The following is a 25,791-nucleotide window of genomic DNA, read 5'->3' as shown; positions in this document are numbered from 1 at the left end:
TTAAAATTTTAAATATAATTTTTAAAATATATTTCTTTTCTTTTTTTAAAAAAAGAAAAGGAGAACAAAACTAAACAGACATGTATCATTCTTGGCAGTGTAACTCCATCCAAAGACTTCATGGATGACCCGTAGAGCTTCATCAAGTAGCTACCTAAAATAATACATCCCGAGATCCTTGGTAAGAGCTATAGTAGCCATTTTGTCAGTTACTCTGTTGCCTTCACGATGAGTATGAATCAGGTTAGTTGTCCAGTTCCATCGCAACATCTTCTTGATCTCTCTAAGAATTGCATTTGCCGATTCTTCTTGGTCGCTCCTCTGTATCAGTTGCACCGTCGTTAAGCTGCCTGTCTCTAATATGAGCCGTCTAGCCCCCGTCTAGCCTCCTATAAAAGAAAATTTTATAGCCAATCACAAAGCCATGATGCTTTATGTAAAAAATAAATATTTTTTTATTAAATGTATGTACAAATAAAAATATATAAAAATTTAAATATATATTCTAGAAAAAACATATAATTATAAAAAAATAATGAAAATATAATTTTAGAAAATAAAGTAATTGAAAATAAATTAGTTGAAATTAATCACATTATTACAAAACATTTAAAAATATTTTTTTATAAAAATCCTAAAATATATAATTATGAATTTCTAAAACTGTTTTTAAATTTCAAGTTTCTTTTTGCAATTACTTGAAATTTAAGTAGCTTTTTAAAATTTTATGATATTTTTTCATTTTTATATATTATTTTAACCTTTTAGAAATTTTAACTATATATTTTAGAATTAAAAAATATTTTAAACTTTTTTATATATTATATATTATTTTTCTACATTTCTAATCAATATAATATATATAATACTAAAGGCTAAAATACTAAAAAAAAAACCTTTTGAAAATCAATTGGCTCCGGGTTGAAAAATGCAATTAATTAGACCCTTAATTCAAAAATAACAATCAATTGAGCTTTCTGAATTGCATTTTCATTAAGGCTACTGACAAACCGTTAAGTGTTACTGTAACAGGTGACATGGTGGCTGACATGAAATAACGTTGACATGAAGTGCTTATCAAATTTTAATTTTTTAGGAGGGCTTAATTTATTTTTAAGGATTATATAAAAATTCTAAATAAATTATAAATTTTTTAAATATTTTTAGAAATTATAGAAAATCATATAAAATAACTCAAATGAAAATATTAAAATTATTATAAAAAATTTAGCTAAAACTTATTAAAATGTTATAATTTTTTTTGAAAATTATATAAAATCTATCAAAATTATTAAATGCCATAAAATTTTGAAAAAAAATAAAAACTATTAAATATTATAAAAAATATTATTAATATGTTGCGAAATAATGAAGATATTAAATAAATATTATAAAAAATTAGATAATATAAAAATAATTAAAATGATAATATATAAAAAAATAATAAAAATATAAAGACTTATTGAAAGTTTAAAATGTTGTAAATAATTAAAATATATATAAGAAAATTATAGTTTTTTTTAAGGTTTGGATTTATACACAAAGTTTACAAAAGGTATGTAGGGTAGAGTGCGATTTATAAGAGAAAGTATTTATAGACTCTTTATTACAGAAGGAAAAGCTTACGAAAGAGAAAATTAAAAAGGAAAGTACTTTATGATTTACAAGATCTAAAAGAAAACTTTGGATCATATGTCTATACAATTGAATTCTCCTCTCTATTTATAGAGGGATTTAAAAATTCTATACAATTGTCTTTTGAATCCAGAACAATGTTTCTGATAAGGATTCGGCTTCAAATGGATGTGGCTGCTTCCACGTCTCATTTGTCTTGTTGCTTCTTTAGTTGCATGGTCATGGTTGTTTCCACGTTGCATGCTTGAATTAATGGCCGCTTCCATCACTGCTTGTGTCATGGTTGCTTCCATCACTGCTTACATCATCATTGTTTTGATGATAGCTTCCACGTTACCGGACTTTTTTGTTTGCATCTGGATTTTTTCTTTTGTCTTCATCATGGTTTTGGTGATGACTTCCACGTTGCCAATCTTTGTTGTTGGTATGTGGATCTTCTTTCAGGTTGTCATCTTTTTTTACTTCAACCTTCTTGATTCATCTTCTTTGTTTAGAAATGATGAATTGTAGAAATATTTTGATGACAAGTCTCCCATGTGTGTCTGATTTGTTCCAAAATATCATATGGGAAATCTTCAATTTCCATGTCAGTTAACTTTTTTTAGTAGTCGAATGGATTCTTCATTGTTTTCTTCAATGATATGAGAATGATAAGCCATTATCCTTTTTCCATCAGTTTTGAGTTGATAATCTCTTTCTTGGAGAAGATATTTGGCTTTGGCTATTAAATCAATCCCGACTTGGGTTTACAAAGGAGAAAACTAAAAAAAAGTTTTAATAAAGAGTCTATAAATCCCGATTTTAATGGGGGAGTTTGAAGTGTGCTGGTAATCAAATTTGGATGGGTGTCGAGTAAAGGATCCGAGAAATAATAAATTTACACCATGTTTGGTTGGGTGTATTGGCATAGCCAATACACCCCTAATCGGTGGGCCCCACCTAATGCGACTGTATTCCATCGTTTGGTTTGATGTATTTCTAATACGGGTGTAATCCTTTACCTTCCTAATCGGTGAAAACCACCGATTTCTAATCCCCATCTTTTCTGCAGATTAGTTGCCCCTTCGGTTTCCCCTCCCTGTTTTACCCTTTCTGTCGATTTGCTCCCTCTGTGTGCCACTCAAAATTCATTCCATATCCTAAAACCCTAATTCTCTCTATCTCCCTTTCCTCTCTTTCAACCATGGACGCCTTGCTTTCTGCCCCGGAAATCACTTCTCAGTCGCTCTCTACCTCTCCAGGTTCTTCTTCCTCTTCTTCTTCTTTAACTTCGAATGATGATTCTGAGTTTGTAACTAGTTCAGTAAGTGAACGTACTTTGGAAGATAATGGGAATGGTAAAACTAATGATAGTAACGAGAATGGTGAGGGGAAGTTTGAAACAGTACCCGAGAGGCCATTTATGGCTGACCCTGATGAAGTAATTCCGACCGTGAGGGATGTTAGTGATGCCCCTTTTGTTGGTTCTGATGGTTCGAATGTGATTTTGAATGAGGACTCGTTTGGGGATGGCGATAATGGTTTAGAGGAATATAGAGGTGAGGGTTCGATGGGGAAGGTTGATGTTGATAGTGTTGGTAATGGGGAAAAGGACGATAAGGTGGAAATGGGTTCCATTGGAGAAGTCGACCAATCTGTTTTATCAATGGAAAGTGGAGAGGAAGGTAGAATTGGGATTTTTGAGAATAATTTGGTGTTAGATGGTGGAGCTAAGGGTTTCAATCCTATGATTGTAGAAACAGTAGATCATCAGGTAGTTGAAGTCGATGGTTCGAAATTTTCTGGCGAAGAGGAGTTGGCTGTCGATGCGAAACCTTTGACTGGAGCTGCTTTAGGCATTGAGACATTGGTGATGAAGGAGACAGAGGTGGTTCCAGTTGACGATAATGCGAGCTTGGATAACGGCTTGAATCATGCTGATGGTTCGAAGTTTTCCGGCGGAGACGAGTTGGCTGTTGATGCTGAGAATAAAGCTGATATTGCCAGTGGGGTTATGCTTGGTAAAGACAATTCTGGGACTGAGCTAAATGATCTCAAAGATGAGGAGATCATAGATATTTTGGAACAAGCATTTGCTGAGAAAGTAGATGGAGGGGGTGGAGATGGAATTCAGGCAAAGGATAGTTCTGCTCAACCTACAGAAATAATGGCAGCTCATGAAACAGAGAATTTAGATAGTGATTCTCAAAGCAAAAGGTCAGTAACCCTGCCAGGAGAAGAATCTCATTGGCCTGAGTCAGTGGAGCAAACTACAGTGGCTAGAAAAGTTAGTTTTGAAGGTGAAATGGAAGAGAAGCAGCATCAGAATGAAGGCTCAGAGACTGATGGAGAGGTTGAAAGTATGTTCTTTAATAATGCTGAAGCTGCTAAGCAATTCTTGGAGGAGCTAGAACGAGGATCTGCCATTGGTTCTCACTCGGGTGCTGATACTTCTCATAATCATATACAGACAAATGCTGTTGATTCAGATGAAGAAGGGGATACGGATGAAGAAGGAGAGGGGAAGGAGTTATTTGATTCTGCTGCTTTGGCAGCCCTCTTGAAAGCAGCAACTGGTGCTGGCTCTGATGGCGGCAACATTACTATAACCTCTCAAGATGGATCTAGGCTTTTCACTGTTGAACGTCCTGCAGGCTTAGGATCCTCACTGCAAAATGCAACATCCGCACCTCGATCAAACAGGCCTAACATATTTAGTCCTGCTGTAACAAGTAGGGGAGATTCTGACAACAACTTGACAGAAGAAGATAAAATAAAATTGGAAAAGTTACAGCTTATAAGAGTCAAATTTTTGAGGATTCTTCAAAGGCTCGGACTTTCTACTGAAGATTCTTTAGCAGCACAGGTTCTTTATAGACTGGCACATGTTGCAAGGAGACAAACCAGTGAACTGTTTAGTGTTGATTCTGCGAAGAGGAAAGCTTTGGAACTTGAAACAGAGGGTAAAGATGATTTAAGCTTCTCCATAAACATGCTTGTGCTTGGGAAGATTGGGGTGGGCAAGAGTGCCACAATAAATTCAATCTTTGGTGAGTCAAAGACCTCAATTCATGCATTTGAACCTGCCACTACAGTAGTGAAAGAGATTACTGGAATGGTAGATGGTGTTAAACTGAGAATCATTGATACCCCAGGTTTGAAATCTTCTGCCATGGAGCAAGGTGCCAATCACAAGGTCCTAGCTTCTATAAAGCAATACATAAAGAAGTGTCCCCCCGATGTTGTAGTCTATGTTGATCGGTTGGACAGCCAGACCCGGGATCTTAATGATCTGCCATTGTTAAGATCAATCACTAATTCTCTTGGCTCCTCTTTCTGGAAAAATGCCATAGTTGCTTTGACTCATGCTGCTTCTGCACCCCCTGATGGACCATCTGGCTCACCTTTGAGTTATGAGGATTAGTGATTGAGTCATGTTTCATATATTGAAACAGAGGAGCCAAGAGAATTAGTGATTGAATTTATGTTTATTAAAATTTAATCAATAATTGAGTTGAAGTAAACCGGTGAAATGCTTACAAATAAATATTCTTTTAAGTTTGGATTCAATCTTTAAAATTGCATATAAAAATACCAAAAGATGAGAACACCGTTATATAAATATTTAATTATTTTATTAAAATAATTAACTTAGAAACAAATATTATATTTTTGTTCATGTAAATAATTCTTAAATTTGAATCTAGATAATTATTTTAAATTTTATTAAATCATATATTTTAATTAAAATATATTTAATATTAATTATTTCAAATTATATTTTATAGTATCATATATTATGATTTTAGTAAATTCATATAAGAATATTGATTATTAGAATTTTATTAAATTATATATTTTAATTAAAATATATTTAATAATTATTATTTTAATTTATATTTTACAGTATCATATATTATGATTTGAGTAAATTCATATAAGAATATTAATTATTAAGAATTTTATTAAATTATATATTTTAATTAAAATATATTTAATAATAATTATGTTTAAATATGAGTAAATTATTTATTATTGATATTAATAATCTTATTAAAATTTAAATAAAATAATTTACCAAAACAAATTTCTGCTAATTATTAAGAATTTTATTAAATTATATATTTTAATTAAAATATATTAAATAATAATTATGTTTAAATATGATTAAATTATTTATTTTTGATAATAAATAATCTTATTAAAATTTAAATAACAATAACAATAATCATTTACCAAAACAAATTTATGCTAAGGGTATTCTGGTCATTTTAGTTTTCTCCATTATGCTATTACACCTCTATTACATTCAACCAAACACAGTTTTACTATTACGCCTCTATTCCATTACATTCAACCAAACAGTTGATTTGCTATTACACATCTATTCCATTACACCTCTAATCCAATATACCTCTAATCCAATACAGCGAACCAAACGTGCTCTTAGTGTTTGGTGGTTTAAGGTGAGTAATAAGTAATGATTTTGGTTGAAGAGAGATGATCAATACACATTGATAAGGATGGTTTAGGGTATGATGTAAGACAACATTTGTTGGAAAACAAAAAAAATGAGTAGTATTTTTTATTAAAAATTTTAATAATTATTAGAGATTATTAAAATATTAAAATTTCTTTAAAAAATCATAAAATATTTAAGTTATTAAAATTATTAAATATTGAAAAAAATATAGACTAAAAATATAATGGAGGCATACTTTAGGTACCAAATTGAAAAGTGATTAATATTATAGATACCAAATTGAGATAAAAATATTTTAGTACTAAAATGAAAAAATGGATATACTTCGTGAATTAAACCTTAAAATGATTATCCCCAACCATCCTATCCATACTATCGGACGGTCTTTATTCACACAAATCTGACGTGGCAAATCAGGGTTGCTTAAAAGGGAAACTTTCCCGAAAATCATTAAAAACCAGAAATAAAAAGAATTAGAACCAAAATATTCCCACATTAAGAAATAAAAATGGGGTTCACTGGTTTAAACTTGAAGAAGCCATCGATGCCTTTCATTGAAACACGCGTCAAAAAAAAAAAAGATACATACCTGAGTCTCTCTGCAGAAATCCCGAGGTTTTGGAACTTTCTTTTTCCTTTTGTTTTGGCTGTTGAGAAAGCTTGTCTCCAACATGGCGGAGAAGAATGACAAGTACGGTAAAGAGTTGGATTTGGCTGTTAGAATTGTGCATATGGCTTGTTCTTTATGTCAAAAAGTGCAACAAAGCTTGGTTTCTGCTGCTTCTGGACATGTTTTGGCCAAGGATGATGATTCTCCTGTTACTATTGCAGGTATTCTCTTTTTTTTTTTTGTTAGTACAAAATGAAAGTTTTTTTCCCTTTTTTTGGGCATTTGATGTCTTTTGTTTTTAGTTTTTTCTTCGATGGGTTTGCTTTGAATGAGGCTCTTTACAATGGGTTGATATGTTTTTTTCTTTTTTCAATTTCGGGGGTGGGGTGTTATGAATTTGTAATGTGGTGTTTGATTGGCGTATATTTAAGCCATGGTTTGTTTGTTAGATAGTATAAGAAAGAAAGAAAAAGATTTGGAATATGATCATTGTTTGGATGATTGAAAATATTCATTTGCTTGTTTGAATATTAGCATTTTGGTGCTTCCTTTTTTAAATTTTTGTATAAGGAAATTGTTAAGAACAAGTTAGGAAACGTTTTACTGCTATACATTGTTTTTTTATAAGGAAAATGTTAAGAACGTTGTTCCTTACTGTTGAATAGGAATCTTTAGGGATTTTTCTGTACAAACTTAGGAAAATATGGTCAAGTTTGTAATGGCTGTTCAGTTTTGTTTTCCGGGTTTCATTGTTCTGATCATTTTGGTTGGGAAACTAGTGCAATTCGTTATAATTTGATTGCAATTTGTCCGTGTTCGCCGGCATTCGTGAATGATGGAAAGAAACTCTCTAAGCCCCTTTGTTAATTGCAATTGTACGTAGCTGGTCCTTTGAAATGTAAACTCAGTTGGGGATCATTTAATTTGAAAATAGTATTTGTTTGTTCTGTTTTACTTTAATCCTAGGTTGTTACTTTTTGTTATTTATATGCAAGTATACAGGTATGTTGGGGAAGCTAGGGTGAAAGTTTGCCATTGAAAGGGATTAAGACACTGATTAGTAAATTCATGAGAGTTCAATTGCTAATTGATGATGAATGCAAATCATGCTTGTTGTATGCTAGTAGACAGAAATGCAGGTGTAGGTGCCTGCTCATAATTATAATTGATTGCCTAACACACGCTCTAGTATTGTTCGATTTGACTGATCGAGTCTTTAAAGATAAAAAAGGAGGTACCTAACAAATTATTGGGCTTTCTGCCTCAACTTTCTATTTCTCTTTCTATTTCATGAATCAAGCTTTCTCCCTTTACTTGTAAGGAGGAAAAAAAATTGTGCAGAGAGGGTCTTGAATTTGATTATACTTCCTAGTTAAAGCATAAAAAATGAAGTGCGGTTTACAAGAAATATTTTTAGTCTTTGTTTGTATTTTCTTAACTGATCATCATATTTATGGTGTCTATATCTGTTATACTTTAATTTCTATTCTGTTTGTCAAATAATGAAGCATTTATAGTCTGAGATGATGCTACTAGCTTTTTTGCATAGATGCTAACACGGTTTGAAAGAGCATCATTTTTCCTTTCTTTTGTTTAATGAAATGCTTTTATCTACTCGTGTTAACTTGTTTTCTTTCGGTTGTTTCTATCTTAACAGACTGGAGCGTCCAAGCAACTGTTAGTTGGCTGCTTTCCGAATTCTTGGAGGGTCGGAGTGTGTCCATTGTTGCTGAAGAAGATGTCCAAACACTCTCCAAGCCTGAAGCGGCTAGTTTACTTTCAGCTGTTGTCAATACTGTGAATGAATGCTTAGCTGAAGCACCAAAGTATGGTCTTCAGTGTCCAAAGAAAGTTCTTGGGACTTCACAAATCCTTGAGGCTATCAGTCGGTGCAACTCAACTGGGGGCCCAACTGGAAGACATTGGGTGCTTGACCCTGTTGACGGGACATTGGGATTTGTACGTGGTGACCAGTATGCTGTAGCACTAGGCTTGATTGAGGATGGGAAGCTAGTTCTTGGAGTTCTTGGGTGTCCTAATTACCCTATGAAAAAGGAATTGTTGAATTATAATCATCAATGCAACCAAATTAAGCCGACGAGTCCACCATCTTCGGATATTTGGCAAAAAGGATGTGTGATGTATGCAAGGAGAGGAACTGGTCAGGCATGGATGCAACCTTTGATCCATGGGGATACAAAATTTGAATGGCCAAATTCTGCTACATTGCTTCAGGCTTCTCCTGTTGATGATCCATCGCAGGCAACTTTTTGTGAACCTGTGGAAAAGGCAAATTCAAACCACTTGTTTACCGAGGGGCTTGCTAGCAGCATAGGTCTCAAGTGCGTTCTGAATCTTCTATCTGTTTCCTGCATATGATGAATGAAACGAATTCTTAATTTGGATGAAGCACGGAACAAGAATTACATTAAAAATTTGAGTGCTTCTGGGAAAATGAAAATGAAATGAACAATTTCATTTATAAGTTCCCTGCTTGTTATTTAGTTAAAAAAATCGAATGTATCTGAAATTATATAGCTTTTGTAAGGTCATCTTCTGATTTGATCCTAATATTATCTTTTTTCATGCACTCTTTAACGGCAGAAACCGACCTATGCGAGTCCATAGCATGGTTAAATATGCAGCAATAGCTCGGGGTGATGCTGAAGTTTATATAAAGTTTGCAAGATCTGGGTACAAAGAGAAGATATGGGATCACGCTGCTGGTGTTGTCATTGTAGAAGAGGCTGGTGGGGTTGTAACGGATGCAGGAGGTCGCCCCTTGGACTTCAGTAGGGGACTGTACTTAGAAGGTCTTGACCGGGGGATTGTTGCTTGCTCTGGCCCCATACTGCATGATAAAATCATTGGGGCTGTATATGCAAGCTGGGATTCTTCTAATCTATGAGACTTTCTACATCTTGTCAATGCAATAATAGTGGAGTATTATATGGTAATTTTATGACGGTAAGCTCATCAAAGAAAATTGGCCTTTCAAGTCATTTCGCATCATTTTCATATATTTCATGTGGTCGAAGAAGTTTCTGTTTATATGAACCTGTCGTAATTTTAAAACCAATATATTGTTAAAGAAAGTTGTTTTCAGTTCCATTTTCCTCCTTTCTTTCTAATGTCTTCGTTACTATTCCAGGGCAAGCAAAATTGTGAAGGACACTGCCACAAACTAATGACTCGAGAAGCGTCTGCTGAACTATATTCTCCGTTTTAAGGTCTGATCATTGATTTCACCTCCGATCCCCATCTTACTGTCGTAGTATTGCTCCATTTTTATTAGCAATAGGCCCTAACAATAGTTCTCAAATGGAAGTTTTGATTCCATTAATACAAAATCATCACTGTGGGGATTCTTTAATGCGACAAAAGCTTAAGCTAATGCTACTACCCTATGTTTGCTTAGGGAACTGAACTGATGCATAAATTTTGGTCACAAGTAATTGGATATATATATTTTGCATCTAGACTTGCTCATAGTTCAGGCCACCTATCCTGAAGGTCTGTCCGAAAAATGTGAGGTTTTGGACAAAAATACAATACCCGAATAATGGGTTTGGACAAAATTTAAGGTCTATTTTCTATATGGGTTGGGTCTTGAGCAATATGTTTTGGCTCGAGCCCGGTTCAGTCTGAATATATTATGTTATAAAAAATAATCATATTAATTATATATGTTAAATAATATTATTATATATTTATATTTATATTAAATCACTAATCTAATAACAATTAAACTCTTTACCTAAAACTTTTAAAAAAAAAATACCCAACTGAATAACTCAACCCAAAGTATAAAATTTTAAAATTTATATTTAATACAATAAAACATTTATTGTATTTATGGTAATTTTTTTAATATAAATGCTTTTTAATGTATTTTTAATTTGTTAGAAAATTTTTATTTTAGCATATTTTTAGTGTATCTAGTGTATTATATTTTTTTTAATCAAATATAGGTGGGATGGGCTCAAGTTTATCTTTCTTAAATTGAATTAAGTTTGGACAAAAAAGTAAGTCTATTTTTCAAACCGGGCTAAAAATTGGTCTAGATACTTGTATGGGCACCACCCAGTCTATGAAAATCTCTATTTGCATCTTCTTCTTTGTTAAACACTGTTAGTTTACTGGTACTTTCCCGAGCCGAGGCCACTTCAAAACACCCATAGGGAAACAAACTGCAGTTTCCAGGAATCTGAATCCAATGCCAGGATATGAAACCTCGAACCTCCATTGATACAAGATTTTTCTTTCGACTTTGGATATTTTTTTCCCGGGTATAAAGATGGCCATAGAGGGTTACTGCATGTGGTTATATAAACCGTGGTAAACCTCGGGTTCTTCTATATTTGCAGGTTAAAATCAAGAATCAATCACCAGGCTTGATATACATATGATTTTTGAGTTCATAATATTCCTGGAAACTACAGGTTATCCCAAGTCAATGGTTTGATTATATTTTCCCAGGTGACAGCTAAATTCATGAATTATTCCAATTTCAAAAGGAAGCATCGTTGTTACTGTTTTTATTTATTTATTTACAATTATATCAACAATTTCATTTAGAAAATAAGAAAATTTAAATTTGAGATTTCAAAATTTTCAAAGTTTCATTAGCTGTATCCAAACTCAAAATTTTCTTAATTAATTTTAAAATCAACTTTTGAGAGTGGTAACCATTTGCTTAAATAAATATAACTAAAGCTGGATTCAAATTTTAAAATATATATTTTTACCAAAAAAAATTATGCTCAAGTCCATGCTTAGACTTTGAAATAAGAAGGTTAAATTCAACCATTTTTTTTAAAAGCACAAGTCAATGTTAGGTTTGATTCTTTGAATTTGGATTATCCATGGGTTAGGTAAGTCCTTGTCTATGGATAGTCTGAGGGACCACAATACATGTTTTACTGGATTTTGTCATGTTATCTTTCTTATCTTGTGCCTAAAGAAAATAGTATTTTTTAATTCGTGGTCATCATGTACATTTTCACAAGCCTATAAAATGCGAAGAATTAATTATTGTACTTGCTTTAATAGATTTCTTGATAATTTTTAAAAAAAATGAGATTAGATAAACTTATTAAATTTTAACGTTTGTAATCTTTTTTCATTGTCGGTACTACAAATTTAAAAAAAAAAAACCATAAAAAATAGTGTGGGAACTGGGAAGTAAGTGAAAACATATGCCACCTTTTGCGGAAAAAGGAAAAATTCTTCAAGGAAGGGATGAGTCATCGCATATGAACTCTTCATCTAATATAGGAAAAAGAATCACTTATTATTAATTGATTTCAATTTCAACGCTTAACCATCTGTTTATATATAATTTAGAGATCAACACAAATAACCTCATTGTATTTTTAATAGGTAAACTATCAAAATAATCACTTTTGTTTGTCTCGGGTTATGTTTGAAATGGAGAAGGGAGGAAAACAAAGAGAGAATTATAAGAGAATAAAAAATAAAGAAAGAAAGAAAAAAGTTGAAAGAACATAAAAGAAAAAAAATTAAATTGCTCAAATTGAAAAAATATGGGGCCGATTGTATAAATTAACCTAAAATGTTTGTTTGAAATGATGATTTAACGTGCCAGATCAGCTTACTGTTACACCGTTAACGGCAATTAACGGCTCAATGACTAAAATATTACAACATGAAAACATAAGCGACTAAAACGTAACATTTCAAAAATAAGTGACTAAAATATAACTTAAGGTATACAAAAGTGACTATTTTAGGCCCGCCCATACTATTTTTAATATTTTTTTAAATATTTATATTATTTTATTTTATACATTTTTTATTTATTGAAATTTTTTATATATTCATCTTAACATTATTTTAATATTTACATTAATGTAGTATTATATATTTAGTATAAGTTAATTTTTTAACATGGTCTAAATTACATAATATATATAAAAATAATATAATATAAAGTATTATAAACTTAAAATGGATCGGACTAGGCTTAGGCCTTGAATGTTCAAGCCTAAACTCGACCTATATTTTAATCGGGTCTAATTTTTTTTGCCTATATCCATTTTTCGAACCTAATATTTTTGCTCAAACTATCACAAAATTTCGAACGATACTTTAGGCCTAGATGAATAACCCGACCCATAAATAGATGGAATTGAAAGTATAGATGTCACATTGACAAAAAGGGGGATTTTTTTGTCATTATCCCTATAATTTATATTGTTTTAATAAACGGAAAACTTGTGAAGTCTATATAATCTGTGCTTCTTCTTCTTCTTGTTTTCAGGTTTTGGTCAAAGTCGTATATAGCTTTAACCTTTTGAGGCGGATTTTGGTCAAATAAATTAATATTTAATTCAATGTGAAGTTAAGTTGGGTATATGGAATTAGGGTTGGGCTGAAAAAATGACTACCCCTTCCATTCCATTGCAATCTCTAAACATAATTCTAATTAAATCAAAAGGTAAAAGGTAAAAGAAATTACTTTTAACTGTTATAACTTTTTCACTCATTCTTTGATATTTCACCCTCTCCATTGCGATTATTTTAGGCTTAATAAAAAATCGGCCACTAATGTTTATATGTTTTGTTAAAATGGTTCTAATTGTATTTTTTTATCTTTTTTTTCTCAAACTCTTTTTTTAACAGATTTGATAAAAAACATTAAAAAAATTAACAGAGATGATGTAAAATACTTTTAATGAGATGTAATTTATTACTTAGGTAACTCAATAAGATAATTACATGTGAAAATAATAAAATAAATAAATAATTCATGAAGTTAAAAAGATAACATTTAATTTAAAGAAAATAAATGTAATTATCTAAAAAAAAGTTTCAAAATGAATGCACACATTTAATATTTTCGGTTTGATTTATTAATTATCTTTTTGAAATCTCTCAGTAAATAAACATATGCATTTGTTTGAAATTTTTTTTTAGGTAATTACATTTTTTTTAAAATTAAGAGTTACTGTTTTAAATTTTATGTATGATTTATTTTTTTATTATTTTTTACATATATTTATTTTATTGGGTTATCTAATTAATAAATTATATCTCATTAAAATATTCCACATGATCCCGTTAAACGCTCAAAAATACAATTAGGACCATTGTGATAAAATATGTAAACGGTAGTGGTTAAATTTATCATTAAGCCATTAGTTTATTGTTCAAATCTCTCCCTCACGATTAAAGCTCCTATTTTTCCTCCATTCGAGCGACCTCGATTGTTGATCAATCTTGTCATGCACAACAACACCGTCGATTGAACCCAGATTTGTCTCCGATGGCAATGGGTTCACAATGAGAACCCAATATATTCAACAAATCGAAAAGAGAGATAAAAAGTTAATAACGGAAAAAAAAATCAATCTCTTTGTTTTTTTCAATAAATTTCTGGGTGTTACTAGTAGGTCAAGAAATTGAAGAAGAAGAAGAATAAATAATGACTAAAAAAGTTTTTGGGTGTTCACAATGGGACGAAAAAATGAGAAAATGTTTTATATGTAAAATCATATTTTTATCCTTTTTATGATTTTTATTTAATTATAAATATTTTTTCATGTAAAATTCATAAATAATGTTGTCTACGGACATCGCAACGTAATTTAAGTATCATATTTGATAAAAAAAAACATTAAAAATACTAATATAAGAAAGTAAGTATAATTTAGAAGATAATTTTTTAATTCAGTCTGTGAATAATTATAATTAAAACACGTGAATCAATATTACAAAACACGATCAAATGGTAATAAAATATATTCGAATTTAAATTAAAATATATTAAAAAAATCACCAGTAACCAAAGTTTTGTTTCCCTAATTTTTTTAAAAATTTCATAAAAGAATATCTAGAGCTTCAAGCTTGAAGAAATTGAAATATTATTATAAAAATACATTAAATAATAAAATAATGCTTGATTTGATGATATTTGAGAGTTGGGAACTATGTTTGCCGACAGTTCCCCATGTTCAATGATGCCACTGTCTTCCAATTTTGACATCCACATCATACATTATTTATACTAAATTTCTAAAAATTACAATATAAAAAAAAAACTTCAATGAAAAATTAGTTAGTGAAGTGAGCTTATTGCTTTTGATTTTTTAGTATTTTTAAGTTGGTGTGATTTTTAAGTGAAAGCGACCACTTCCACGTTAATTGATACTAAATGCTAAAAGCACTCTATACTCGTATCTAATTATTACAAACTAAGTTGAAATTTTAAAAAAAAAATCAAATTTCTCATAATTTTACTCCTATTTTAGTTTTGGTTTAAATATGCAATTAGTATATATACTTTGAAAAATTTTACAATTTAGTCTATGTACTAGAAAGAAATCTTTCTAGAAGGGGTAAATTTTGTGCCATATGACTTTGCTTTGTACAGTAAAAAAAAGAATTGGAAGGATAGAAAATTGAAGGGGTAAAAAAGTAGAAGGATGAAAAATAATTTTATTTCCATCTATTACTTGGTAGAATGAAAAATGTATAATTTTAAACTACCGTACACATCTCTCTTATTTTCTCTTCTCTCTAATTTGAAAGAATTGATTTTTATGCATTAGAATTAAAAATGATCATCCCTCCTATTTTATTTACGCTCACTTTTATTTCTAAGCAAGCACGCACGAAAATTATTTACTTTCTACATTTTCACTCTTTCCATGTATGCCTCTATTTTTCTGTTCAACCAAGGACACCCTAAAAGTTAGAAATTATTTTATTTTATTTACTCAAAAATCCTAGTCCAATTCATAACATCCGTACTATTTTTCATCAAAAATTTCTAACTTGCCATGTTGATGAGATTTCTCTCATATAACTTGATATATAATTGACATAGAAAATAGACATGTCAAGTTGAAAATTCAAACAAAAAAATACCATGTTAATAATTAAACTAAGATTTTAAATAAAAAAATAAAAAAATACTTGACTTATAATTTTTAAAATACAAAAATTAAATCTTAAATTTTATTAAACTACAGGGATCAATTGATGATAAATTCAAATTTTAACAGTCCAAATTGAAATGTATCCACTTTGGGTAGGGTGTTTAATTAGTCAAAAATTATAATAAATAATAGTGTGAATATAGGAACAAGAAAGACATTTTTCATAGGCGAATGGAATTTAGAAATAGAAAGTAGATGAAGACTATTCGTACTTTGGGTTTTGGCTTTTCAAATGTAAAGTTTTTCATGATTCTTAATGCAAAGTCGGTGCTGCCTTTTACTTCCCCTTTGCTTTGCTTCTTTCGCGCATGTATTTGGCCATTTAGTCAAGAGAAAAAATCAATGCCTTTTCTCCCCCGGAAACTTTTTTTATGGAATTCTTTTATTGCAATATGAAAAACAATTAAAATATTAAATAGGAATATATTAGATTACTAGTTATTATTTTAGTGACATATGAACAAAAAATTCATGAATTAGATTAGGTCGGACCACGACTTAATTGAAAAAAAAAATTAAATTCGAGCTAAAATTTAGTTTGGTGTGTGATCCATTCAAATAGTTACAATGTTTAAGAAAAAAAATTAAATCGACTAGGTCACAAGTAAATTCGTGATCATGAAGTATTAAGAGTATGCTTATGAGATGCGAAGTTTAGGGTTCAAATCATGTGAATTTTTGTCATACTTTTAATTTTAAATGTATCGAGAAAAAAAAATTAAATGCACAATCTTTTTTAATAAAAATATATTATTTTTAAATATTATTATAATTATTGTTGTTTGGTATAGTTAAAAAATTTTATTAAACAAGCACAGTTAAAATATGATACATCATTTTTTAAAAATATTTAAACTTTTTGCTACACTGTAATGACATGTAATACTTATAATTCAGTTTATGATATTTAAAAACTTCAATAATAATGTTTCTTAGAGGAGTTCATGATATTACATATATTATACATGTTTAAGCTTAATTTGATTTAAAATAGATTTCGAATTTTACCTACACCGGTTCATATTTATAAATGATTAACTTAAACGTATTTTGAGCGTGACTATATATTTTTTAATTTTTACTGTTCTTTAAATGAAATATTTTATAATTTCATCTATATTTCTATCAAAATTGTAATATATGTTTGAATATTTACATGGTAATATTACAAAAGTTTCATAGATTTAAAAATAAAACAAAACATTACATAATTAGAAAACAAAGTATGTTCGCCACATGGAGCTCGACTTTGAATTTTAGAACTTAAGTTGAACGTATATTTTAAGTGAATTAAATTTTTTATTTAAATTTATTGATTTTTATCCAAATTCTTTTTAAAATTCAAATAAATAATTAGACTAAATATGTCATTTTTTTTCAATTGGTAAAATAATTTTTTTTTCAAAATTTAGGATGGGTTTGAATAAGTGGTGAGGTGCGTTTAGCTTACTTTTTGTCTCACGCTACAGCATAACTAAAATATTTAATCTTATCATCACTACAGTTTTTGCACTAATCGCAGATAAACACACTCCTATCTAAACCCACTTTTAGAGAAATAGCTAATTTTAAAGAGAGTGTGTGAAAGTGCATTCAGTTGAACAATCTTTTTAGTTAAGGAAAATGCGTCTGATTGAAAGCATTTTCTGAAAATTCTAAAGAAAATACGTCCAGTTCGGCGTGCTTTATTTGATATGTCAACTAAAAACTCGTTTAGATGAACGAGCTTTCATCCTAACTGTATAGAAAGCTCACCCAATTAAACAAAATTTTCCTAATATATCAATAAAAAACGAGTTAGACACGCTTTCATACTCTTCCTCCAAAATTAATCTAGTTCTTTAAATCTAAAAAAAAACTTGTTTGACCAAATTTTTTTTTAAAGAAAGAAGGGGGCATATATTGAACCAAAATTTACGTTCTGGAGTCATGAACACGTCATTTCATCTGTCATTCCCGCGTTTTCTTTTCCTCCTCTACTTTTTCAGTGGGAATGGACCCCACTCTTTTTTATTTTTTCTCTCACTTGGACGCTTACATTTTTTTCCCTTGGAAATCATTAAATTTAATTTCCAAATATTTAGGTTCGAAATTTCTGAACCGCTACTTTTATCTCACATTATTAACATCTCTGGGTTTTAATTTAATAGATTATTTTTAGGGTCTGTTTGATTGGCAGTAAAATATTTTCCGTAAAATGATTTCTGGAAAATGTTTTACTTTTCTGTAAAATGACTTACAGGAAAATATTTTCTGGTGTTTGATTGAATCTGTGTAAAATATTTTCTGCTGTTTGACAGATTTCCTGAAAATATTTTCTGGAAAAGTTATTTTTTAGATATATTAATATATATTAATAAATTTTTATATTTTAAATTGTTTTTACATATATTGCAATGATTTATTTATAATAATACTCAATAATAAGCTACAATATTGATCGTTATAAATTGGAAAAATATTATCCACAATGAGTACTAGTAAGAATATTGAATAATTATAAATTGCTTCGAAACCATAATGAGTACTAGAAATAATATTATCCAAATACATAATTAGTAGTACACCACATAGTAACAACATTGTCGAAGTGCATAATATTACACCACATAAAAGTATCAATATCTTCAACCCTAAGAAATTTTTGAAGCCAAATTTTTCTATGCTTCTTACTTTTAACTAAAAACATTTTGGCATCTGATTCATGGCTCCCTAGATAATCACACACAGAACACAAGAAGTCATCATCAAATCCTTCTTCATCCATCGACATCACTTGTTCGTAAAGCTGTGCTGTCTTGTCGGCAGTAAATTGTTTCAAAGCATTAGCAATTTCGCCTAGTTGCTCACCCACAAATTTAATTTGCTCACCCACAAATATATGATCATTATAAAAAAGATGCAAGATTTTCATAAGATCACATAAAGTTGCCATGACTATGCATACATGCATATCAAGCTAATTGCCATAATTAATACAAAACTTCAACAAAATAATTTGGTTAATACAATACTTCAACATATTTGATATTGTAGGAAATTAGTTTTCTTGTAGGAAATTACAATTGCTCCAAGATTTTGTTTTATATTATTAGGATTTCAATATCATGTATAATTAATTAATTAATCATGAATTTGAATGGGAAATTGCAATAGTGGATGGTAATGAGTTGAATAAACATGGAGTATTAGTGCTGCCCCATGATTATTGTAGTTCAATGATTACTATATAATATGTTGTTAATATTTAGGTATACTTGAATATTTTATATACATAATTAATGGTGAATGTATTAAGGAAGCGTGTCTATTATAACAATTTGATTAAATTAATTATTTATTATTAAATAAATTAATTTTATTTATATATTACTAAGAAGAATCAAATAAGTAAAATTGGAATAGAGTTAATATTTACTGTTTAAAAAATATCATTCATTAATTTAACAAAGTTAATATTTTTAAAAAGGATTTATGGTTCTGTAAAAGAAATCTTTTGTTTGAAATGAATTGCAATCGGGAAAAATAAATGTTAAGCTTATTACAAATTGGACTTATTTAACTTCTTTCTAATAATATAGAGATTAAATTAATTTATTTAATAATAAAAAATTAATTTAATTCGATTCCTATAATAGAAAACCTCCCAAATACTTAACCTAAAATCTTAAAATATTTTAGTTGACTTGTTATAATAATTTGAAACTTTTATATATTTGATAGTATCTTTTCATTAAATTAATTAAGGTTTGATGAATTTATGAGTAATTTGAAAACCATATTAAATATATATATATGCCTTTCTAATCCCCACAAGAATTAAAAAAATAAAATTCAGTCAAGCTTATTAAAACCTCCAATGGACTTCTGAGACAATTCAGTATCCTAAACACTTCAAGTCTGTAATTACAGCAGGCACTCTATATTAATCAAAACTCCCCACTTCCTCAAAGGTTTCAGTTTGAGTATTCTACAACAAAAAATCCCTGTATAAAGCATCCATTAATTTTATGCCCTTCTAAAACTAAAGATTAACTCCTAACTACTTCACACAAATGAATTAACATGAAAAAAAAGGTAGTTTCAAGTCTCAGCCACTACAAAAGCAGAACCTTATCAAACTGGACTTAACTTTCTCCACAAACTCATTTTTCTTAAATCCAGCAAAAATTTGTTAATATATTTGGGAGATAAACATGTTCGGTTAACTTGAAAGGTAAAGAAATTCTGCTGATGAATGATCAGACCATCGCCTACAATTGCTGCAGATTACCAGTAAGCTTGAATTACAATTTTTGACCAAATTTATTTAATACCTTAATTTGTTATGCATTATTTGTTACCCATTTTCAGGACCACGTGTAGTTTATAGAGGAAAATAAAATTTGGGACCATTACCAGGAACAACAGAACAACAGAACAACAGGAACGGCATTGAATCTTTTTCAAGCAACAGGAACAACAGAACAAGTCTTGAACACCAATTTGAAACAATATGGTTCAGCATTAGTTTGACTATAATCGAATAAAATGTTTCAGATTGAAGTAAATTATTCAGCAAGTAGATAAAACAAATCATTGTCTCTACTGATTTTTTTTAATGAAAGCATAAATAGTTGTTTATTCCCCTGACCATAACATTCATCTATTCTGTTGGGAATTTAGGCAAACAAGTAGGACAAGAAATTAGGGTGTTAAGGCTGCAATTTTTTTCAATTTTCCTTTCCATTTAACATTATTCACTCATGTAAATTTCTTTTGTTTTTTCCAGCATAATACGAACTGTAATCATAATCTTTGGACTCTTAAAAAGCCAAACATTTTGTTTTTTCAGTTTTCCTTTCCATTTTGCAGGCAGAGATGAAGAAGCCAAACATTTTCTCTCTTAAAAAGAATCATCCTTTAGTAGCGAAAATTGAAAGAGAAGACATAACTATCTCTTTGCTAACTGATTTGGCCATGAAAGTATCCAAATTACCCATTTTCCAGTTAACCTAGAAACTGTTTGCAAAAAACATTTGCAGAAAACTACCCATTTGCAGAAAACACATCTACTACAAAAGCTTGCAATAAAACTTGCAGAAATCAACAGATCCCCTAACATAGAGCTTGCAATTTTACCTTCGATAAACCAGCAGAGGTGAACCGACACGCTAACGAGGCAAGCAAAGAGAAGAGGTGAACTAGCAGAGAAGATGAGGCAGAGATGATGATGCTGCAATCGATAGGGTGAATAGAGGAGCTGTGGAATGGGTGAAGAGAGGAACAGTGGAAAGGGTGAAGAGAGGAGCTGTGGAAAATGTCTTACCGATTTCTAAGGGGTAAGACATTTTCCGGAAGGATGAGAGGCTTTTACCCGTGTTGCGGAATTGATTTTCCAAAAGGAAAATATTTTCCTTCAATCAAACACCGGAAAATGGGGAAAACCAATTCCAGAAATGGTTTTCCCCCTATCAAACAGACCCTTAGTTTAAATTAATTTTATTTTTAATTTGTTTATGCATTATACAAATATATGTTTAACAAAAATTAAGGAAGAAATTTGTTGAGATTTATAATATAAATATTTATAAAATTATAGTACAAAGCACAAACGAATAAATAATTGAACATAATTTATATTAATAATCGAGCATTTAGATTGTAAATATACAAATGGTAATTGCATAGAATGAAATTTAAACTTAGAATACGTTGTCAACATTTACAAACAATCTTAAAATCTCAATGATAACATAATTAAAAAAACTTAATACTAAGAAGCGAGTAAAATTCATGTGCGTTAACATCAGTTAATTCAATAGATTAAAGATTGTCGATTGAGTATTAGTTTGACTGGTATCGACTTTGTTACCAGTGTAGGAGGATGTGAGTTCGAATGCGTTGAACTGCATTATCCTTCTATTTAAAAGTTAGGGAAGAGTTATGAATAATTTTAGCTATTGTATAAAAAAAGAACAGATATGATAAAAATCTGAGATAATACTAATATAAAAAGATTGTATTTTCCTATGGTTTTATCAATGAAGGATAATATTACTTTTTCTTTTTCTTTTTTGTAAAAGTACGTTTTCTAAAACACAGATTTAATTTTAAACATTTATCATATAATATTTTTAAACATTTTTCTTTAAGTATGTAATTTTAAAAATCGTATGAATATTTTTATCTGAAACGATAAAAATTGTGATAAAATTCTTTTATGAATTTAAGTTATTTTTAAATACTCCAAATTCTCCCTTCTAAAATATATAACAAAAATTTAAGTACAATCACAGGCATAGCCAAGGGCATGGTAGGGCTCGGTCCTTTTAAAATGGAAAATTTTTTATTTAGGTTCTTTAAATTTTTTAAAAATTTAAATTAATAATGGTAAAATTATAGTTTAACTTACTAAAAATGATAAAAATTTAATTTAGTCCTTTAAAAATTATAAAAATATATATTATTTAAATGATGAAATTGTACTTTTACTATAGTAAAAATTAAAATTTAATTTCAACATTCCCAACAAAAAAATTTCTACCTTCATCCCTATGTCCAATCATAAGGTTTACCGTACTTTCATAGGGAGAGTATAAATTCAAACATTGGAGATGACATTTTAAAAAAGGACAACCACTTATCATCAAAAGAATTAACCTTCATGAGTCGTAAAATGAACATGAAAAACACATGAATTATATAAAAAAAACACTAACATATATTATTTCATAATTTTCTTATATGAATCTATTGATCGAGTTTATATTTTATTCACATAAAACTATTTGTTTGATTTAATGAAAATTTATGGTTAGTTTTATATTAAAAATGTAGTTGAATTTGGTATCCCAATATTTTTATCTTAATTAAGTACATGACTTTGGGTTAGTTTCTTTAAATGTTTATTTATTTAAATTAAAATAATTAAAATATTAGAAAAGTAAAAAATACAAAATATGTATATAAATTCTAAATAAATATACATATAAAATAGAAAAAAATACAAAAAGGATAGGAAATAGGAATAGGAATGTAGATCTTGATATAAAAGATTGAAATATTTGATTAATATAGTATAAACATCATTTTCAAACTAATAATTAGATTTAATATTTTGTCGTTACTCATTTAAGGGATAATATTTTAAACATTTTCTCTATATAATTAAAAAAATCTTCCAGTCACTCTCTACCGCTAAAAAGTAAACATAATAGAATCTCTCTCACTCACTCACTCGCCAATCAATCCCTTTTCCCATTTTCCTTCTCTTTCTCTAAGAAAAATCCCTACATTCTTTAGCTCAAAAACCCCATTTCAGTCATTAATTCGATAAACAATTCAAAGCAACCCCACAGAAAAGAAAATCTTGAAAGCGCGTGAAAAAAAGAAGAAAATTTGTTAGTTGCTTTAGAGATCATTCTCATTTTATCCTTGAATGCCAGTACCACTGACATTTTCGCAGATTTATATTATTACTTACTACCATAAATCTCGATCCCATTTGTCCTATTTTTTCTCTCTTCTCTTTCTTCTGTTTGGATGAGACCCTGTTTTCTCTGATCCTTTTATCTCTTGCTCTGATCCTGTTTCTTCTGTTTGGGCGAGACCCTGTTTTTTCTGATCCTCCTCCTTTTTATCTCTTTCTCCGTGAATCGTTTTCTTGGATCGCCCAAAAGATTTTCCTTAAAACAGAATGAGTTAATTTGGTTGGTAGAGTAATTTAACCAAAACCCATCAAGGACAAAAGAGAGTTGTTTCAAATTCCGAGCTCTTTTTTTTTTTTAGTTTAAGCTTTTTGAGTATTTTTGCAGAGATCAAACAAGTATGGGAAAAACCAATAGTAGCAGAGATTGGACTCAGATCTATGCAATTTACGGCATGGACCAGTGGCAAACACTTGTTTTCCTTTTGTTCCATGCTGTTTTTTTCTCCCTACTTTCAGTCCTCTTCCTTTTATACTTCGAATCCATTTTCCACTTCTTCCAAACTTTCCTCTCCAGTCCCGGTGCAGCCCGTTTCGCCGCCGGGTTCAGCGGCGGCGTCACGGCGATTTCCGCAGTGTGTTTGTTTTTCGCGGCCGCCAACTTTTTTTACTCCGCCGGGCCGCTGCATTACGACATGGCGCAACGGATGGTGGGGTCGGTTAATGACTGGTCGACCGTGAAGCTAGCGCTTGATATTGGGTGCGGCAGAGGGATTCTTCTCAATGCGGTGGCGACCCAACTGAAAAAAACTGGTAGTTCGGGTCGGGTTGTTGGGTTGGATCCGTCTAAACGAACTACTTTGTCTACGCTACGAACCGCCAACGTTGAAGGTTTGCGACAAAAAGAAAATTTATTATTATTTAATTATAATCTTTATTTATTTTTTTGCGCTAAAAATGGTTATTTTGAAAATTGAAAACAGGTGTGGGGGAGTATGTGACGTGCAGAGAAGGCGATGTGAGGAGCCTCCCGTTTGGGGATAACTACTTTGACGTGGTGGTTTCCGCCGTGTTCGTGCACACCGTGGGGAAAGAATACGGCCACCGGACGGTGGAAGCAGCGGCGGAGAGGATGAGGGTGTTGGGGGAGATGGTGAGGGTGTTGAAGCCCGGTGGAGTGGGGGTTTTGTGGGACCTCCTCCACGTGCCGGAATACGTGCGGCGGTTGCAAGAATTGAAGATGGAAGACATTAGGGTTTCGGAGCGTGTAACTGCCTTCATGGTTAGCAGCCACATGGTATCATTTCGGAAGCCGAGTCAGCATGTTGTGGGTCCCGGTGAAGTCCGCTTGGACTGGAGATGCTGACATGGAAATTATCCAAGTGAAATTATAAGTAAAAATATATACTCCCTAGTTATATATATATTATATGAAAAACGGATTAAGAAAAATGAAAAAGTATACATAAAATTGAGAGTTTTTTTTTTTTTAAAATTCTGGGGAGACGAAGCCAAACCAGATGTTTTTGTTAAAAATAATATACTTAGTTAATATATATATATATATGGTTATCAATTATAAATATACTAATGTAGTTGGAAGTTGTGAAGAATGAGTAAGTTTTATTTTTCAATTTTTGGTCATGATTTCCTTTTTCTATGATTCCAACATTCGCCATTATTTTTTAATAAAAGGGTAAAAGTTGAACATCTTCTTCTTCCAATAAAATGATTGTGAAGTATAAGTATTGATAATTAGGTATTTATAAAAGTCGAGATATCCAAATTTTTAGGGTTTTATTTTATGTAATATGATTTGAGTTTATAAATATATTGTTGTGACTTAAAAAATATAATAAAGGAAAATAAAAGTGGGAAATGAGAGAAGAGAGAGATGCGGTTGTAGTTGTGATGTGGTGGGTTAGATTAGATGTGATAAATGGTGTAGGGTTAAAGGGGTTGTCATATCATTGTCAAACAGAACATGTTCAAAGATGATTTTAGTGGGAGATTTAGTTATTAGGTTTATATAGTATCACTAGTTTTTTTAATTAAGTGATTATATTTATTTTATTATAAAGATTGTAAATAACATGTATTTTTAAAATTTTAAAACATGTATAAATTTTGAAAATTTTAGAAATTTTTTTTTCTACAAGGCCAACAAGCTAATTGTGAACACTTTGCCCATGTTGATTTGTTCTCATTATATAATTTGCAGTTTAACATCCTTCATAGAATCATGCCCCGTCTCCTAAGCACTATCACATGAATATTGTGTGTGCTTCTGCTCCATCTTAATTGAAGCATTGTATGTATTTTGTCTTTATTATGATAATAAAGTACAACGGATGAGTGATAAAGAACTTGTATTCGAATAAAAAAACTGAATTTTAATTAAAAATAAATAAAAGCCAAATATAAATATTTTTTATTTTATTTTTAAAAAAAAATGTTTTGCCAGTAATTAGATCTTGGAAGTCTTGAGATCAAAGTAAGAAAAGAGGGTGAATGAAGGGTGCATAATTAATAATTAGCTCAGAGAAAACACATTAATTGTGTTTTCACTTTAAGGAAAATTTTGTAGTTGAAGTTTGAAGCATGAATCAAGGTCCATGCTTTCATGCATTAAATGTTGTTTTTGTCTTCTTCTCCAAACAATTTAATTGCTCCATGTGTCTCTGTGTCCTCCTTAATATCTCTCAAATTTGCA

At 30.2% G+C, this 25,791-nt stretch overlaps 3 protein-coding genes across 3 annotated transcripts; all 3 read left to right on the top strand.

Annotated features, from left to right (window-relative positions):
- Positions 1-2,727: 2,727 nt before the first annotated feature.
- On the top strand, positions 2,728-5,073 carry LOC107917189 (translocase of chloroplast 159, chloroplastic-like). The gene has a single exon (XM_016846565.2). The coding sequence runs from the start codon at positions 2,819-2,821 to the stop codon at positions 5,036-5,038; it is 2,220 nt and encodes a 739-aa protein (XP_016702054.2). The 5' UTR covers positions 2,728-2,818; the 3' UTR covers positions 5,039-5,073.
- Positions 5,074-6,583: 1,510 nt separating this feature from the next.
- Positions 6,584-10,182, top strand: LOC121213798 (PAP-specific phosphatase HAL2-like). The gene is made up of 4 exons (XM_041086924.1): positions 6,584-6,928; positions 8,365-9,049; positions 9,312-9,674; positions 9,859-10,182. The coding sequence occupies exons 1-3, from the start codon at positions 6,769-6,771 to the stop codon at positions 9,613-9,615; spliced, it is 1,149 nt and encodes a 382-aa protein (XP_040942858.1). The 5' UTR covers positions 6,584-6,768; the 3' UTR covers positions 9,616-9,674; positions 9,859-10,182.
- A 12,668-nt stretch (positions 10,183-22,850) lies between these two features.
- On the top strand, positions 22,851-24,712 carry LOC121213797 (uncharacterized). The gene is made up of 2 exons (XM_041086923.1): positions 22,851-23,969; positions 24,062-24,712. The coding sequence occupies exons 1-2, from the start codon at positions 23,480-23,482 to the stop codon at positions 24,442-24,444; spliced, it is 873 nt and encodes a 290-aa protein (XP_040942857.1). The 5' UTR covers positions 22,851-23,479; the 3' UTR covers positions 24,445-24,712.
- The last annotated feature ends 1,079 nt before the right edge of the window (positions 24,713-25,791 follow it).

Source organism: Gossypium hirsutum, chromosome D01, assembly GCF_007990345.1.
Source record: "Gossypium hirsutum isolate 1008001.06 chromosome D01, Gossypium_hirsutum_v2.1, whole genome shotgun sequence".
In the NCBI taxonomy this organism is placed as follows: domain Eukaryota; kingdom Viridiplantae; phylum Streptophyta; class Magnoliopsida; order Malvales; family Malvaceae; genus Gossypium; species Gossypium hirsutum.
The sequence above is the reverse complement of the archived record's forward strand: the minus strand, read 5'-3'. Positions and strand labels throughout refer to the sequence as shown.

What these genes read in the sequence shown, in the direction of transcription:
- LOC121213798 (XM_041086924.1), top strand. Translation starts at nt 6,769, where the DNA reads ATGGCGGAGAAGAATGACAAGTACGGTAAAGAGTTGGATTTGGCTGTT. An exon ending in TTCTCCTGTTACTATTGCAG is followed by an intron (nt 6,929 to 8,364) that starts GTATTCTCTTTT and finishes CTATCTTAACAG; the next exon opens with ACTGGAGCGTCCAAGCAACT. An exon ending in GCTAGCAGCATAGGTCTCAA is followed by an intron (nt 9,050 to 9,311) that starts GTGCGTTCTGAA and finishes CTTTAACGGCAG; the next exon opens with AAACCGACCTATGCGAGTCC.
- LOC107917189 (XM_016846565.2), top strand. Translation starts at nt 2,819, where the DNA reads ATGGACGCCTTGCTTTCTGCCCCGGAAATCACTTCTCAGTCGCTCTCT.
- LOC121213797 (XM_041086923.1), top strand. Translation starts at nt 23,480, where the DNA reads ATGGGAAAAACCAATAGTAGCAGAGATTGGACTCAGATCTATGCAATT. An exon ending in ACGAACCGCCAACGTTGAAG is followed by an intron (nt 23,970 to 24,061) that starts GTTTGCGACAAA and finishes AATTGAAAACAG; the next exon opens with GTGTGGGGGAGTATGTGACG.